Genomic DNA, 18,634 nt, shown 5'->3' on the forward strand with positions numbered 1-18,634 from the left:
AAACGGGAATGGCGGCCACTGTGGGGCCTCTGTGTCAGAAGTTCCTGAGATTTCCTGTTTGCCATCAGGAATGGTTGTCCAACAGAGGGTCGACCTAAACCCTCCAAGCCTAGAAATTCTGGAGCCGAGAATCTCGATGAAAAATTCTGGCCATATGCCTCTGCTATTCGTCGTCGGGAAAAGCTTCCTACGGTAGTTCTTCTCGATGACGACGGTGGTGGGAAGAGGAAAGAGCCAAATTCCAGAAAAATTGATTTTGTCGTGGAGCATGTCTCATTGACAAAGGCAGACACTTCTGGAACATTGAGGCTCGGTCGGACATTGCCACCATAGCACGAGGACCCAGATGATGGTGTGGAGGAAATCGGCCAGCGTGGCCAGGAGATGAATTCTATGTTCATCATATCCATAGTGAAGGTGTTTGAGGCAATAAATACCAATTTATCTGTTGCTGATACAACAATTCGCCAGAGTGCAATATTTGCTGTTCATGAGTCATCTCAGAAGAACTATAGAGAAGTTTCTGTTGGCAAATTAGTCCTAAATTATATTGGTCTACGGATGGAGAATAGGATGGAGAATATAATTCAACGGATAAATTATATTGCTGTTGGTGAGAACATAATCCGTGGGTATGTTCATTGTCATGTATCTAGGAGTGGCATTCAATCTGATAAGTTTGTGCAGAATTCTTTGGCTCACATGTATTCAGCTTGCAGATGTGTAATGTCCTCTCAGTCACTGTTCGATGAAATTCTTCGACCAGGGGTGGGTTCCTGGAATTCTATGATGGAGGGTTATGTCAAGGATAGCACCTACAGGGAAGCCCTGGCCTAAGGATGCCGAGTAAATGTCCAAAAGCAAATGATGTGACAATGGTAAGTGTTTTGTGTGCTATAACTTTTGTTCTCTCTGGTTTTCTTGGAATGAGGGTTGCCACATATGCTAATGCCAAAATAACCTTAGAGCCTACAAAGGGCACAGGGAAGGCTTATATTACTACTTCCATATTAGGGGCTGTGATGGGTTTTCTTCTAATTACAAGTGGTTTGCTTGGTTTGTATAATTCTATTAATCTCTTCGAGATACATTATAGAGATGACTGGGAGAGACTGTACTAATCCATTACTGGGTATGTCTTAGAGCATCTTCAATGGCACTCTTTGGACGAGTTGGAGGAGGAATATACTGGACTCATTATTGGATATACAACAGAATATTACACTAGCAATGCTTGCAGTCTTGTGCAGGATATTGCTGCCTCTTGTAGAACAGTAGTAGCAACAAATGTCATCTGTGGCCTTGCACTAGGTTCAAAATCTGTCATAATTCCAATTTTTGCCATTGCAGTAGCCATCTACGTAAATTTCAGTCTTGTTACCATATATGGACTTTCTGTTGCAGTTTTGGGAATGCTTATCACAATGGTAACAGAGCTTGCCCTTGATGTCTATGGACCTATTAGTGATCATGCCAGTGGTATTGCCGAGATGGCAGGAATGCATCACAAAAGTAGGGAAAGAACAGATGCTCTTGATGCAGTTGGACAATGGTTCTTTGCCATTTTTGGATTAATTTTTGGAGCTATGCTACCCTATTGGTTCTCTGCCATGACCATGAGGAGTGTGGGAAGTTTAGCCTTAACAATGGTGGAAGAAGTTAGGAGGCAGTTTAACACAATCCCAAGACTAATGGAGGGAAGAGCAAAGCCTAACTATGCCACTTGTGTCAAGATTTCTCCAGATGCTTCACTGAAGGAGATGATCCCCCATGGTGCACTTTTTGGGTTTGATGAGCACTTGTAAATTTTAGATTTGTTTGATCTTGACGTTTTTACTACTGCCTACACATTGGTGATGAACTTACAATCAATTCTTCATCAATTTACTCTAGTGGGTTTACTCACAGCTTGCTCAAATTTGAGTGCATTACATCAAGGGAAACTATGGTAGGCTCACTACCCGCATTCTAGTTGTTTTTCAGAAGCAGAGGATCTCACTGAAATTTTTGCTCGGCTGTTGATGGCTTACTTGAATGAAGATTCTTATGAGGCTCATGTTGTTGGTCTCTAGTATGGGATAAACAATACAAAAAGTGGAACGCAGGTGCACAAGATTTCAGGCCAACTATTTTCAGTCCCAATTGAACTTGACTGGGAGGAGGATGATGTTTATTTGAATCATTGGAATGATGCACTGAGGATGATGAAGTCAGCAACCCAACACTCTCTAGCTGCTAATAATGCTTATATATGAGGTGATCATTTCTTTGCTCAACAACTTTCATTACAGTCACCACAAAAAAAAAAAAAAAAAAAAATTCAGGTGGAACGTACTCCTAACACGGAGTCTCAGAGGAGGGTTTTGAATCCCACAAACTTTCCATCTATGGTGCTACATTGGCACACTTACACCGATTGTATCGTCTACTGGGCTGACACAGTTAAAGGGGTGCTACTTAGGGATGATGAGGAGCCATTTCGGCAAGCGTACCCTACCTTCGAGCTTGAGGACAACTTCGTTCTCCAGGAGGGGTGTAATGTTATGAACCCAATAGTGGGCCAAGTCAGGCAGAGACATCACGACTGAGTCAGTTATGTAGTCATTTAGTTTCTTTTCATGTTAAATGCCATGGAGGGGCAAAATTGTAATTTTTTCTTGAACCTTGTGGACATGAGTCCTATTTAAAGGATGACCTGGAATGAAAAGGGACAAGCCTAATTTCACCAAAAACATAGGATCGACATTTTCCTCAACGAACCCTAGGATCAACATTCTCCGAAAATGAACCCAAGGATCGGTTTTCTCCTCAATGAACCTAGGGTTTCAAGCTCCCCTTCGAGTTTGATTTGCTTCTCCTCCTTGTTCTTCCCTGATAATCAAATTGTGGGTTCTGGGACCATAACAGAGAGGTGGCGCCAAGAAAAGATAGAGAGAGAGATTAACTCAAGCAGAAGATGTGTAACTTGATTAATTAAGAATTACAACACCTCTACGTATAGTAGAGGAAGAGATAGAGTCCTTATACAGTTAGTCTTTCAATCTCCTAATTACATTACAACTCTAACTCTCTAAGATAAGTCTATCAACACAATTTACTAGAAGACAAATATGAGATGAACTAGAACTCTTTCTTCATTCACGTGAATTTAAGGGAGGAGGCCAGCTCGTGGTCTTATTCTTGTGGGTCCCACATGATCTTCCATCTCATATTGATAAGGTCGCCAACTCATGGTATCTTTGTGCATCCCACTTGATCTTCAAGACATCTAACTCATTTCAGCTTGTGCTTCTTAACTCCTTACCTCGTGCTAGCTTGGGTGAGGACACTTCTTGGTGTCCCACATCCTCATGGTGGGTCCCACCAGCTCGTGCACCATGGTGGGTGTTAAATTATAACACTCCCCCTTAAGCTGGGGGTGAGAAAACATCATAAATGTCCAGCTTGTTGCATAAGGTAGACATAATCTTGTGAGTGATCGGCTTGGTGAGAATATCTGCAACTCAGCTTTGTGATGATATATGCCTTAGAGATAAAAAAAACTTGCTCAGAACTTTTCTGGTATAAAATGGCAGTCCACTTCAATATGCTTTCTTCTTTCATGGAAGACCGGATTCGATGTAATGTGTATTGCTACTTGCTTATAACAATATAGATCTATCAGAGCTTTTTTGTAGAATCCCAATTCAGTGAGAAGAGATCTTATCCATAGGAGTTCACTAACAGTGTGTGCCATGACTCTGTATTCTTCTTTTGCACTAGACCGTGCTACTACATTTTGCTTCTTGATTTTCTATGTAACCAAATTCCCTCCAACCATCGTACAAAATCCCGAAGTAGATTTTTTGTTATCTGGGGATCCGGCCTAATCTGTATCTGAGTATCCTTTGATGTTGAAGTGACCATGGTTTTTATAGAGAAGCCCTTTTCCTGGAGCTCCTTTTAGATATCGTAGTGTCCTTTCAAGTGCTTGTCAATGACTCAGTTGTGGCTTGTACATCTATTGACTTACCACACTTACTGCATATGATATATCCGACCTTGTTACACACAGGTAAATGAGTCTTCCCACCTTTCTTTGATATTTCCCAACATCTTCTCCAGTGCCTCCACATAATTTTGTATTTGAGTCTGTAGGAGTGTCTACTAGTTTGCATCCCATCATTCCTATCTCCTCTAGTAGATCAAGAGAAAACTTCCTTTGGGATAGCACAATCCCATGTCTGGATTGTAATACTTCAATACCCAAAAAATATTTGAGTATTCAAAGATCCTTCTTCTTGAATTCAGCACATATTTTTTCCTTTTTTTTCTGGAAGCCCTCAGAATCACTGCCAGTTAAAATGATATCATCAACATATACAGCCAGAATTACCTTACCTCTCGGTGTGTTTTCAATAAATACTAAGTGATCTCTAGAGCATCTGTAAAATTCAGCCCGTGTGAGGGCTTGACTAAAATTTTTAAACCATGCCCGAGGGGACTGCTTCAGACATACAAATATTTTTTTAGGTGGCATACTGACTCTCCCTAAACCACATTCCCAGGTGGTTGTTGCATATAAATTTCTTCTTTAATATCCCCATTCAAAAATGTATTTTTCACATCAAGTTGATATATCGGCTATGATGAATTGGCTGCCAGAGATAATAATATACGTACCAAGTTCATTTTTGCCACTGGAGAGAAGGTTTGTTCATAATCAATTCCATAACACTAAGTATAAACTTTGGCAACTAGTCAAGCCTTCAGTCATGCAATTGACCCATCCAGATTATGTTTGACAGTATAAACCCACTTGCAACCAATGGGTTTTTTATCTGTTGGAAGAGCAACTAGTGATCATGTCTGATTGTCATTAAATGCCTTCATTTCTTCATCCATTGTTGCCTTCCACCCAGGATGTTGTAGAGCCTCCTGATAGGACTGTGGAACAGATATGGAGGAAATAGAAGAAAGAAATTGACAACATAAAGGTGAGAGGCGATGTTGAGACACAAAATTTGAAATGGGATGAGAAGTAGAAGGTCTAGTGCATGATCTAGGTTATTTCCTTAGCAATAGGACGAGTATCATATTGAGGGCAAAAAATAACTGGTGATGAAGGACTTACCTCTGTTAGATATGTTAACTTGGCAAGTGTGGTGTTGGCCAGTTGCTCCGGGGGTTGAATAATCTATGGATCATGAGGCACAACCGGTTGAGGGGAACTTGGTACTAAGGATAGACCAGGAGGAACACTATCAGAATAAAATGAGGATTCTTTAAAAAATATTACATCCCTGGACACAAATAAATGTTGAAGAGTGGGACTATAACAAACATAACCCTTTTGTGTACGAGAGTATCCCAAGAAGATACACTTGATAGATTTAGGATCAAGTTTGTTGTGTCTAGGAAATGAATTATGAACAAAACATTGACATCCGAAGACTTTCAAAGGTAGTAAAAATGGATCATCATTATGTAATAATCGAAAGGAGATTTATTACCAAGAACGGAAGATGGTAGACGATTTATAAGAAAGCAAATAGTAAGGACTGCATGAGGCCAATAAAAGTATGGAACTTTCATGACATATAATAAACCTCGAGCTACCTCAAGAATATGATGATTTTTTTGAGGAGTGTAGATGCATGATGCTTAATAGATAATGCCATTTTCTTGACAAAAAGAGTCTAGGTCTTTGGAAACATATTCTTTGGCATTATCAAACAGGAGATTTTTTATTTTCTGACCAAATTGTGTGAGTACCATAGCATGGAATGACTTAAAAATAAATGGTATCTCATAACACTCCTTAAATATAAACAACCAAGTTGTGCGAGTGAAATCATCAATAAATGTAGTAAAATATTTTTCTTGAGAAATGTTGGAGACACTCAAGGGCTCCCAAATATCAGTATGAATTAAAGAAAATGGAGTAACACTTTTGACTTCTGGATGAGGAGAGTATGTATTCCTTTGATATTTACTCAATTGACAAACCTCACAATGAAATTATGACCTTACATTAAGAGAAGGAAACATATAATGAAGAGACTATGCAGATGGATGTCCCAACCATTTTTTCAGTAGTGGAAACCATATTCATTTTTGGCACGTCCAAGTAGTAAAATCCCCTTGTTCATGACCTCCACCAATCACCTACTTCGTTATAAGATCTTGAAAGACACATGAAGTGGGTGAGAAGGTAACAGAGCAATTAAAATATTTTGCCAGTTGACTAACAGATAATAGATTCAAAGAGAAAGTAGGAACAAAAAGAATATCAGTGAGCGGAAGTGATGGTGTGACAGAAGTGGAACCTTTCTCTTGGACTTTGGTTTGAGAACCGTCAGCTATGGTAACAAACTTGTGTGAAAGACTCAGAGATAGAGAATGTAATAAATTTTTGCTACCTATAAGATGCTCGGAGGCTCCAGAGTCAATTATCTAGGATGAAGATGAGGCAGATAGCATACCTGAAGTAGTAGTGGCAGCAGTGGTTGCGGAGGAACTAGGAGAAGAACCCAACATTGTCTTCATTGTCTGAAATAGCTCATACTCTTCATCAGTAAAAACATTTCTGTGCTGCTGATTTTGTGGGTTGTTCTTCTTTCGTATCACTTACAAAGGCTTGATTAGCCCTTGTCAATTCTAACTGTCCATTGGCTTTATAACATATTTTTTTATAATGGCCATATTATCCACAGTAACTACATGCCTTGGAATCCTTGTAATAGCATTGATCTATAGTGTGGCCAAATTTCTTACAATGAGTACATTCTTTGCCATCTGCTCTGCCAGTACCAGTCTGTTATGGACTCCATAGCACCCAGAGTAATCAATAGACATAGGGTTTAATTTATGCAATTCCCAGTTTATGTTGTTAGGAGTGTTTTGTTGTAATTTCCTTCAAACTTGTGTCCTTAGGTTGGGCCTTTGCTTGTATGCGTTCCCTAATCCCCTTTATAGGGAGGTCAGGTTGAGTAATGAATTAAGCATTGATCTAGACTAGTGTAAACGAGATCCGGTTCTCTCTCTGACGAGGCCTAAGGTGCAAGCTTCCTTCAAAAGCTTGGTTATCCTTACGTCTCCCGATCCAGAACTAGGAGGAGATCGTTTGGTGGCTGATCCATGAAAATGGGGCTTATCAACATGGTATCAGAGCCGACCACTATCGGTGATTCATCCTCTCCTAATGATATGCGAAATCTTATGGAAGAAATCTGAATGGAATCTCAGACTTTTGTCGCCTCTGTTCGAACAAAATTAAGGGAACTTCGAAATTCAATTCATCAATTCACTCTTCGTATGAAAGAGTATATGGCACAGGATACTGTACTTCCGAACAGTTCCAATCGGCATTCCAACCACCACCCCCACCACCCCCACACCTCTATCTACACTGCCTCCTCTGCGGCCATGTTATGGGCCACAGTGACCCCCTGGTCCAGGGTTCAGTACCTATGCCTTCCGCTCACGACAGGCCGATCTTTTGGATAGTATTGGCTAGGTGCATAACATTTGGTATCAAAGCTTTGGCTAGGTCACAAGTTCGATTCCCGATAATGGCGCAGAGGCTGGATTTAAATACTGGTAGGTTTGGGGGAAACACCAGGTAACGGAACTCGGGTTGGGTCAATGTCGTTGCATCGCGTGCAAAGGCTGGAATAAAATATAGGTAGGGTCGGGGGAAACACCAGGTAACAAAATCGGGTCGGGCTTGTGTCATTGTGTCGTCGTGTTCGTCGACTCGCGAAGGGGTGATGTGGTGTTATGGGCCACAATGACCCCCTGGTCCTAGGTTTGGTACCTAGGTCTTCCGCTTCTGACATACTGGTCTTTTGGGTGGTATTGACTAAGTACATAACAACCTAGCACAACCTTCGTTGTCAAAAATGGAAGGGGGTTCGCCATCAAACCCTTTCTAACTGGATGTCGTACATCTTCCCGAACCGAAGTCGCCTATAATCTGAGACCTCTCTGTCTTAGAAAAGCTTTCCGAACTTCCGAAATCAGACAGCGGGGTGACCTCAAATCCGCAGAACCAAACTACCTGTTCGTCGTTCGTCAAACCAGGCTCTAAATTTTGGCCACTCCTTCATTCTGTTCATCGTTGGCAACCTCTCAGCATGGGGTATGACCAATCCAGCCATGCACCATTGATGTCTTATGCGAACTGACAAGCAAAAAAATCCAGAGATTTCGATTTCGAAGTAGAAATTGTGGCCCTGGCAAAATAAGAGAGGTCTCATCTAGAGGATTTCGAATTGGAACTGCTTCAACAAGCCACTGATAACGATACTGTTGCCGAAGATGAAATTTCCTGGCCCTTCGATTCTGGTTTCTACAATAATCAACGAATGAAGTTCGGGGTTGGAATCATTGACACCGACTTGAACGAATTTTGTGCTTCCAATTGTGAGTTCGCTGGTGACCCTGGATTGCAGGATGAATCCCAGGATCTCTTCATATCAAATGTTTTCTCAAAGGTACCTTCCAGTTTTTGTTTGTCAAGACCAGTGGTCTTGATATCTGGTGAGATGTTGCGAGCTCTCCCAAGAGACTACTACCCGATTTTCCAGTTGGGTTTAGAAATTTATATCTTCGGGGACCCTTCTTTGATTCATATGGATTTCAAATTTGGGGATAATCCTGGTGCCTTAAAAATATTTTCTGAAATGCCCGGTCAAAATGAGAATGTTTGGCACGCCATGATAGTCGCATTCTGCCACAACAGGAACGTCGGGGAAGCACATGGGATCTATGAGGAGATGGCAAAACAGCAGTATGTGCCTGCGTATGGAAAAGTCAATTTTATTTTGGAGGCTCCTTTTCACATTACACATCAAACAAATCACGTGACTCTGCTCAGTGAACAATTTGCAGATCTCGGTGCTAATCTTGTTTCTATAAATAAAAGAATTGATTAGACTGTTCTAGGCTTGGTCGTGGAGTTGGAAAATTTTCAAGTGGGTGGGAGTTCTGCCTCTTAGAAGGAAGCCAACGTACAACAAAATGGAGATAACATTTTTTTGGGGGTACTGGGAATGGTCTTTGTGGAGGAATGAATTTTCTGTGGCTGGGTTATACAGCCTGACTCAATTTCAAATTTCCGCTATCGTAGTATTCTTGGGGTGGGCAAGAGAGCCACTTCCAACTTTCCAAATTGCTGCTGTGGAGGCAATGCAGCATTGGCATCCAACGAAAAATATTACACTAATTTCATTACTGGGGCTATCAGGTAAACAACATCAAGAATATGTTGTCTCTTTGTTGGTGATCTTGTCAGACCATGTTGATGACTCCAAATGGGCAATTACAGTTGCAGGTGGGATCCCTCCTTTGGTACAATTGTTAGAGTTGGGATCTCAACAAGTAGTAGAGGATGCTGCACATGTACTGTGGAACTTATGCTGCCACAGTGAAGATATTCGTGCATGTGTGGAGAGTGCAGGTGTAGTCCCTACTCTCCTTTGGCTTCTTAAAAGTGGGGGCTCTAAGGGACAAAAGGCTTCAGCAAAGGCTCTTATGAAGCTTATCCAATCTGCAGACTCTGCCACTGTGAACCAACTTTTAGCTTTGCTCCTGGGAGATATTCCTAGATTGAAAGCTTATTCTAATTCTGTTTTGGGGCATGTGCTTACAATGGCTTCTCAAAAGGACTTAGTACAACAGAAGGGTTGGGAAATAAAGGGCTGAGATCTCTGGTTCAAGTTCTTAACTCCTCAAATGAAGAAACTCAAGACCATGCAGCTTTTGTCTTGGCTGATCTATTCAACACACGGAAAGATATCTGTGATAGCCTTGCAACTGATGAGATTTTTCATCCATGCATGAAACTTTTGACCAGCAAAACTCAGGTTATTGCAACCCAATCTACTCAGGCCTTGGGAGATTTATCCCGCTCTGCACAGGTTAAGACAGCTAGTAAGATGCCTTGTATTGTTGAAGGTGATATCAAACCCTTAATCAAGCTGGCAAAGACTTCTTCCATGAATGCAGTTGAGACTGTTGTTGCTGCCTTGGCTAATCTTCTTTCAGACCCACAAATAGCTGGAGAAGCTCTTGCTGAGAATGTGGTCTTTGCTTTGACAAGAGTTTTAGGAGAAGGTTCTCTCAACATCCTGGCACTTGACTCTTTAAATGCCATGGACATGGAAGGAACAGATTCATCTGATGCTTTGGAAGTGCTTTCCCTTTTGGCCAAAACAAAGCCAAGTATGAATTTCGCATACCCTCCTTAGACTGCCATTTCAAAAGTTCCATCAAGCATAGAGCCTCTAGTTCGTTGCCTCGCTGGTGGGACCCATCCAGCTCAAGACAATGCTATAGAAATTCTTTCTCGGTTATATGGTGAACAACTAGTCCTACTAGGTGACCTCATGGTTGGGCACCCTGGCTTTATTGCATCTCTTGTTAGTACGTTTATGCATTCCTCAAGTTCAGAGGTGAGAGTTGGTGGGGCTACCCTGCTAGTCTGTGTAGCAAAAGAACACAAACAGAGGACAATAGATGTGGTTGATGTGTCAGGATTTTTGAAGCAGCTGATTTATGCCCTATTAGATATGGTGAAGCACCATTCAAACTCCATAGATTCAGAAATGGAAGTTGGAACCAGAAGAGGGTTTAGAGAGAAAAAATGTATACCTTCTTGAAGGGGATGGGGTTCTTGACCCTGCAACCGTTCTTGGGGGAACTGTTGCCGTCGTATGCTACCATCTCTTGCTTTTGTGTTGCATGCTCTTTGTATACCTGGTGTGTGGGAGATTTTTGTTTAGTGGACCGAGGCTGACACTGCTGAAGCCTCATGGGAACCGTTCTAGTCTTCCGTGCTATCTATCCCAACTTACAAGCTTGAGGATAAGCTCTTTCTCCAGGAGGGGAGTGATGTTATGGATTCCATAGCACCCAGAGTAATCAATAGATGCAAGGTTTAATTTATGCAATTCCCAGTTTATGTTATTAGGAGGGTTTTATTGTAATTTCTTTCAAACTTGTGCCCTCGGGTTGGGCCTTTGCTTGCATGCGTTCCCTAATTCCCTTTATAGGGAGGTCGGGCTGAGTAATGAATTAAGCATTGATCTAGACTAGTGTAAACGAGATCGGGTTCTTTCTTTGACGAGGCCTAAGGTGTAAGCTTCCTTCGACAGTTTGGTTATCCTCACGTCTTCCGATCCGGAACCAAGAGGAGATCATCGGGTGGTTGATCCATGGAAATGGGGCTTATCACAGTCCTTCCACCTCTTCCTCTACCTCCTCTATAACCTCTGCCTCGACCTCGGCCATGGTCAGATGATGATCCTCTATGATCAGAACACAGCGGATGATGCTTCAGTAGTAGAGGAAGAAGTGTCTGGAATACGAAGTAGTGTTGCACATACATCATCAAACTTGGGGATAGCAGAAGCATTCAGAAGTTGACTCTTGGCAATCTCAAGATGGAGTTTAATATTTGCAAGGCAAATAGCAGTAATTAAGGCTTTCTTTTGCTTATCTTGGATAAAAATATTTGTGGTTGAAGTCTGAGATAACTTCTACTCTTGAAGAAAGCCTCTAAAGTGGGCCAAGTACTTATGGATATTTTCTCTTTGTTTAGTATTCAACATTCTTTGGAGAATGTCATATGGTATATGTAGAGTATCCGGGCAAGAGTACAGTTTAGCACATGTCTCCCAAATTTGTTTAGCAGTGTTAAGATGAATGACATTGTTGGAGACATGTTCTTCCATGCTGTTGATTAGCCAACTAATCACCAAAGTATCATTTTTCAACCATTTGTTATAAAAATTATCATCTTCATCAATAGGTGGTCCTCGGGTGGTGAGGTGACGAAGTAGGTCTTTTGTTATAAGGAACCTCCGAAAAGATGTGGACCAACTCATAAAATTTGATACCCCACATAAGGGTATGGTGGTAATTCTCAGTATATCACTTTTGATATTCATATTCTCTTCAGCCAAGATAGGCCCTTCTTCAAAAAAAATTTAATCAATAACACCAAGTAGTACTCTTCAAACAACTCGATGTATGGGGAACTTTTTCTCTAATACCACTCATAAGAGACTCAATAAAAATCTTCTATATCATGGGACTCTTGCTCCCACAGGAAAAAAAAATTTCAACAATCTGATCACAGACTGGTCTTGGTTAACAAAATTTTCAAACCGACAAAACTATTTTGATAGCTTCTTCTAGATAGAGAGGCATGCATATCCACAATATAATAATATGAAAGCATTCACATAATCATCATTAAATCATCTTCTAAATTCTGAAACCACTAATATGAAGGAAAAAAATTTAAGCACTTATCTAACGGTTTGTGATTTTCCTTTACAAAAGAGCCTTCTTTGAGTGGTGTTGATCATTACTTCTTTCGAGCATTCCTTTTAATGAGGCATCCTCAATTTAATGATATGATACCATGTTGAATTTAGGATCCCTTTTCCATAATTCCAAGTGAGATAAAGAATAAAGAAAAAGAAGAAAATAGAAGAAGAGCTCTCGAGTAGAGAGAAGAAAAAAGAAAAGAGAAAAGAGAGGTGGCGCCAAGCAAAGAGAGAGAGAGAGAGAGAGAGAGAGAGAGAGAGATTAACTCAAGAAGGAGATGTGTAACTTGATTAATTCTGAACTACATCACCTCTATTTATAGTAGAGGAAGATATAGAGTCCTTATACAATCAGCCTTTCAATCTCCTAATTACATTCCAACTCTAACTCTCTCAGATAAGTCTATCAACACAATCTACTAGAAGACTAATATGAGATGAACTAGAACTCTTTCTTCATTCACGTGAATATAAGGGAGGAGGCTAGTTCGTGGCCTTATCCTTGTGTGTCCCACATGATCTTCCAGCTCATATTGATAAGGTTGCCAGCTTGTGGTATCTTTGTGGTCCCTCTTGATCTTCAAGACTTCTAACTCATTTTAGCTTGTGTTTCTTAACTCCTTACCTCGTGCTAGCTTTAGTGAGGACTATTCTTGGTGTCCCACATCCTCATGGTGGATCCCACTAGCTCGTACACCATGGTGGATACCACATTGTTACACAACGAAACAGGTGATCGGTGGAGGCCATGAATAAGGGGGGCTCTACTACCTAGATGTGCCTCAAATAAATGTCGTCTCAACCAAGCACACTGAGACAAGTCTTTGGCACAATCAATTGGGACATCCATCCTCACAATCTCTTCATCTTCTTTTTCCAACCTTTAAGGATATGTTACATTTAAATTGTGAAGTGTATCAACTAAGCAAACACTAGAGGACCACATACTCTCCTCGTCCTAAACTTAAAAGTGTTGCTCCGTTTTTGTTGATTCACACATATGCATGGGGACCCATGAACATATCAAACATTTCCCGAGTTAAGAACTTTATTACCTTTATTGATGATTTTACTCGTACCACATGGCTATTTCTTTTTAAAGAGTGATCTAAAATACCATTAATTTTTAAATCCTTTCATGATATGGCGGTCACTCAATTCGGTCAGAAAATAAAAGTACTTAGGTCTGATAATGCCAAAGATTATACTTCTAGTGATCTCGACTATTTTTACCAAGAGAATGACATTATTCATCAAACATCTTGTATCTACACCCCTCAACAAAATGGTGTTGCAAAATGGAAGAATTGTCACCGTCTTGAGGTAGCTCGTGGCTTATTGTCTACAATTAAAGTACCATACTTTTATTGGTCATATGCCATCCTTATTGTATGCTTTCTTATAAATAGGCTACCCTCTTCCGTTCTCGGTCATTGATCCCCATAATCCTTATTGTTTCCACATGGTGATCCTTTTTTGCTTCCCTTGAAAGTCTTAGGCTATAAATGCTTTGTTCATATTACCTCCCCACAACAGAATAAATTTGATCAAAATTTGTCAAGTTTATCTTCTTAGGATACTCTTGCACATAGAAGGGTTATGTTTGCTAAAATTCTACTCTTCAAAAGGTTACTTGTGTCTAGGGATGTAACCTTTTTTGAAGACTCTTCATACTACTCTAAAAATGCTCCTCCAAGTCTCTCCTCTATACCAACCTCTCCTCGACTGGTTATGCCTTGTGCAACGGAAATTGTTCAACCCCCTGAAGCACTAGTTGACACCACACCTGCGTAGTTTGTAGATCCATTAAATCTTTCTTCTCCTATTCCTTTTAGACCACAATATGATACTCGACCCATCGGCTTAAGGAAAGAACCCAGAGTTTGTACTAGGCCCACTACTTCTCACCCCATATCAAATTTTGTGTCTCACCATAATTTATCTTCTTCATATTGTCAATTTCTTGCGTCTATCTCCTCCACCTCATACCCACAGTCCTATCAGGAAGCTCTGAGAACATCCAGGGTGGAAGGCCGCAATGGAAGAAGAAATGCAGGCATTCTATTAGAATCAGACATGGGCTCTAGTTATTCTTCCATCAGAAAAAAAAAAAACTTGTCACTTGTAAGTGGGTCTATACAATTAAACCCAATCAGATGGGTTAGTTGCTTACCTTAAGGCCCACCTCATTGCCAAATTCTATACTCTGTGTTACGAGATTGATTATGAAGAAATGTTCTCTCTGGTGGCCAAATAGAACTCCATACATATCTTATTATCTCTTGCTGCTAATTCTTCCTGGCCAATCTATCAGCTTGATGTGAAAAATGCTTTTCTTGATGGGGATATAAAGGAAAAAATTTAAATGCAACAACCACCGGGATTTTTGGTTGAGGGGGAGTCAGTATGTTGATTGAAGAAATCCCTTTATAGTCTGAAACAGTCTCCGCGTGCATGGTTTGATAAATTTAGCCAAGCATTTATACGGGCCAGATTACACAGATGTTTCTTAGATCACTCCATGTTTCTTAAAGATACACCTAAAGGGAAAGTGCTTTTGGCCGTCTATGTTGATGATAATGTCTTAACCGACAGTGATCTCGAGGGCATTCAGAAAACCAAGGAAAAGATATGTGACAAGTTCAAGACAAGATCTTGGACAACTTAAATACTTTTTGAGTATTGAAGTACTTCAGTCCAAACCTGGTAATATACTGTCTCAAAAGAAGTATGTCATTGATCTATTGGAGGAGACAGAATTGATGGGGTATAGACTAGCAGGAACCCCTAAGGTTTCAAATAAAAAATTAGCTACAACCACTGGAGAAGATGTGTATATCGGAAAATATCAAAGACTTGTGGGGAAACTCATTTATCTCTATCTAAAAAGGCTATATATATTATATATTGTTAGTGTGGTGAATCAATACATGCACAAATCACAACTTACTCATTGGGAGGCACTAGAAAGAATATTGTGATACTTGAAAGGAGCTCTAAGAAGAGGAGTTCTCTATAAGAACTGTTGGAAGAAGGGCCCAAGTCCACACGACCAAAGAAGGCCTACATATCTAAGAGTGTTGGAAGATGGGCCCAAACCCATAAGATATGGACCCATAGAAGATGGGTCCAAGCCCACATGACCAAGGAAGGCCCACATATCTACGAAAGTTAGAAGATTAGCCCAAACCCATAACATATGGACCCACGTAAGTGTTTTAGTTTAGAGGTGTTTTAGATATGTTAATCTTCTATTTATATTGGGTTATTTTATTATTCTAGGACTTATCTTTAAGTGTTAGAGTTTGGGTGTAATTGGGACAAGGGTAGTTTAATTCTAGTTGTACTCTACTACTTTCCTCCATCATAAATAGAGGTTCTATTATGAAGGCAATACAATTATTATTTTAATTATTTTATTTTATTTTATTTCAGTTAAAGAATTAATAGGCCATATGGGCATTTTTTGGAATATTTTATTTATAGGGGTATTTTTATAATATTTTATGTTAAACCTTGTAAGGGTGAACCCTATTCAAGGGGTAAGAGTAATGAGAAAGAGAAACATTGATTTAGAGTAAACAAGGGTTTTGAGTTTTCCTCAACGAGCTTAGGGGTGTGTGTTCTCCTCAAAGAACCTAGGGTTTTCAAGCTTCCCTTTGGCTTGATCTTCGTCTTTTCTTCTTCCTCCCTACGAATCCATGTGTCAAATCCAGGACCGTAATAACTTGGTATCAGAGCAGGATAACACAATGGAGAATAGCATTAATGAGTTGAGGGAAGTGGTGCTTAGAGGTCTTTAGGCATAGGCAAGCAACAAACCTTTCTCATGGGATGAAAAACGTCTCCCAGAATAGGTGACACAAAAATGGCCAGAGTCATTCCGGGCATGGAAATCAGATGGCGGGGACTCGGCAATTCCAAAATCGGAAGGGTATTCAGCACAACCTTCGTCGAAAAATCCTGAATTGGGTTCAGCATCGAACCCCCTCTCATGGGACGCCATATGTCTCCCAGAACAGAAGAAGCATAAAATCCGAGAGCTCTCTATCTTGGAAAAGCTCCCCGCAACGAAACCCCAAAAGGCTGTTGTTTATCATCAGAAAAGAGGAGGCTCCATCGGTGCCATTGGAAGCAAATCCGATGGGCTTTGGCTTTCGGACTCTCACTCTCCCTCTCAACCTCACTCTCGGTCTCGGCAGCACAGTTGAAAAAAAACTTCCATAAACATTTGGGTAAACTCCTGCGCCGAATTTCTCCAAATTTTGTCTTCTCTTTTCTCAAATCCCTTTATGTTTTAATAAATTGCTCTCCAATGGCATTCAATTGTTTCGTGAAGTAGAGTAACAGAGACAATTTTACGAAATCCCAAATTTTGGGTCTAAAACGCAATAAGGGAATTTTTTTTGGAATTTCGGGAATGCTAAAATGTTTTTTGGGGGATTTGTTTTTCTGTTGCTGCGCACAGTACCTGTGCTTATGTTCGTTGTCAAATTGAAAATGTGGGGCTTAATTTTTTGGGTTCCATATTTGTTGCTCGGGCACTGTTCATGGAAATGTTTCAATTCAGTGGGAGTTCTGAATATGAAAAGGGAGCCAACGTGGTAAGAAATGGAGATAAATTGTTTTTGGGTGTAGTGAAGATGCTTGGTTGGTTGTATAATGATGCTATTACTTTTGTTTGCAAGAAAGGTTGTCATTAAGCAACTTCTGATGTTTATTTTGTAATGAGGAGAAGAGGCATACTTGTGCTTGGTGGGTTTTCTGTCAAAAGTGCCATGGAAGTTGCACTTGCATTTTTTTATCATGAAATTATTCAAGAAGCAATTAATGTGCTTGATGAAATGGCTGAAATAATGGAGTATTGGAATCCTATGTTAAGGAGTTTGATGTTTTTGGGAAGAGTAGATTTAGCAAATCAGGTTTTTGACAACAAGCTTGTTAGAGATTTAGTGTTGTGGAATTCCATGATTACGGGTTATGCAAGGGGCACCATAACAAAGTGTCATCAAGCCACTTCGTGTGGTTATGCAAGATCTCTATCTAAACATTTTCTGGTTCATAACTTTCTGTATAGTAGTCCATTTCCATCAGACCAACGAGGCTTGCCATGTATGGACTGGTTGAAAGAACGAACTGAAAGAATGTCACTTGATCAAGGAATTCAATGCTTTTCCTCAGGTTTTGGAATTACAACTTATTTTGTGGGAGAAAAATTTCAGCTAGATGATGTAATTGAGGCTTAACAATTTGATAGATATATTCTTAATGCAATATTTGAAGCGTGAGAAATGGAAAAGATAGAGAAAAATTCTTCTAACTGTCAAATTTTGAGGGGTTATCTCATAGCCAATCTCTTTTATGAACCTTCAACTAGGACCAGATTGTCCTTTGAGTCGGCCATGAACAGGTTGGGTGGAGAAGTTTTGATGACAGAAAATGGACGGGAATTATCTTCACTAGAAAAAGGAGAAACACTTGAAGATACCATAAGAACTATCGAAGGATACTCTGATATAATTGTCATGAGACACTTTGAAAGTGGTGCTGCCAGAAGAGTGCATCAACAATAGGGATTCCTGTTATTATTGTTGGGGATGGTCTAGGCCAGCACCCTACACAGGCTCTGTTGGATGTGTATACGATCGGAAGAGAGATAGGCAAATTGGATGGCATTAGTGTTGATTTAGTGGGAGATTTGGCAAATGGCATACCTGTTCACTCATTAGCTTATCTGCTCAGGAAGTACCAAGATGTGAAATTCTACTTTGTGGCTCCTGATGTAGTGAAGATGAAGGATGATATCAAGGAATACCTGACATCTAAGGGGAGAGAGTGAAAAGAAAGCACAGATTTGATGGAAGTGGCGGCTAAATGTGATGAAGTCCATGATGTTTTCTATTTGGGAGAGGCTCATGGGTTCTTCCACCAACAAGAGTGTTGTTGTGCCAAGGACCCATTGCTGCTAGACAGCCAAGGACACAGGCTGCTGCAGTGCACGGAAATATTGCTGCTAGCCAGCAACCAGTGCTGAAAACAGTGATAGTGCAGAATAAATGAATTGCATTTCATTCTTTCATAAATTCTTTTTTTGAACCGTATGCATCTAAAGGTGCATGTGCCTTTCCTAAGGAAATTTTGTCCTAATCAACCGACTTCATCGAGAAAGATTACTTTTTTAGGGCAAGAGATTGATAGCGAGATCTCAAATCAAATTGTGGGTTTCATGATATATCTCACTATTGAGCATATGACTAGGGATCTTTATTTGTTTATAAACTATCCCGGTGGGTGGGTAATCCTCGGAATAGCTATTT

The 18,634-nt window shown here is 40.3% G+C and overlaps 1 protein-coding gene and 1 pseudogene across 1 annotated transcript; both read left to right on the forward strand.

Annotated features, from left to right (window-relative positions):
- Positions 1-1,121: 1,121 nt before the first annotated feature.
- Positions 1,122-2,650, forward strand: LOC137943037 (pyrophosphate-energized vacuolar membrane proton pump-like; the record flags this gene model as incomplete). Its single annotated transcript, XM_068788734.1, has 1 exon — positions 1,122-2,650. A coding segment is annotated over one exon (684 nt), but the record flags the coding sequence as incomplete, so codon positions are not given.
- A 14,445-nt stretch (positions 2,651-17,095) lies between these two features.
- LOC137943038 (aspartate carbamoyltransferase 2, chloroplastic-like) lies at positions 17,096-18,351 on the forward strand (annotated as a pseudogene).
- The last annotated feature ends 283 nt before the right edge of the window (positions 18,352-18,634 follow it).

Source organism: Aristolochia californica, unplaced genomic scaffold (assembly GCF_029961685.1).
Source record: "Aristolochia californica isolate CCGP_79_NKW_82.1479 unplaced genomic scaffold, dmAriCali1.0.hap1 SCAF_10, whole genome shotgun sequence".
Lineage (NCBI taxonomy): Eukaryota > Viridiplantae > Streptophyta > Magnoliopsida > Piperales > Aristolochiaceae > Aristolochia > Aristolochia californica.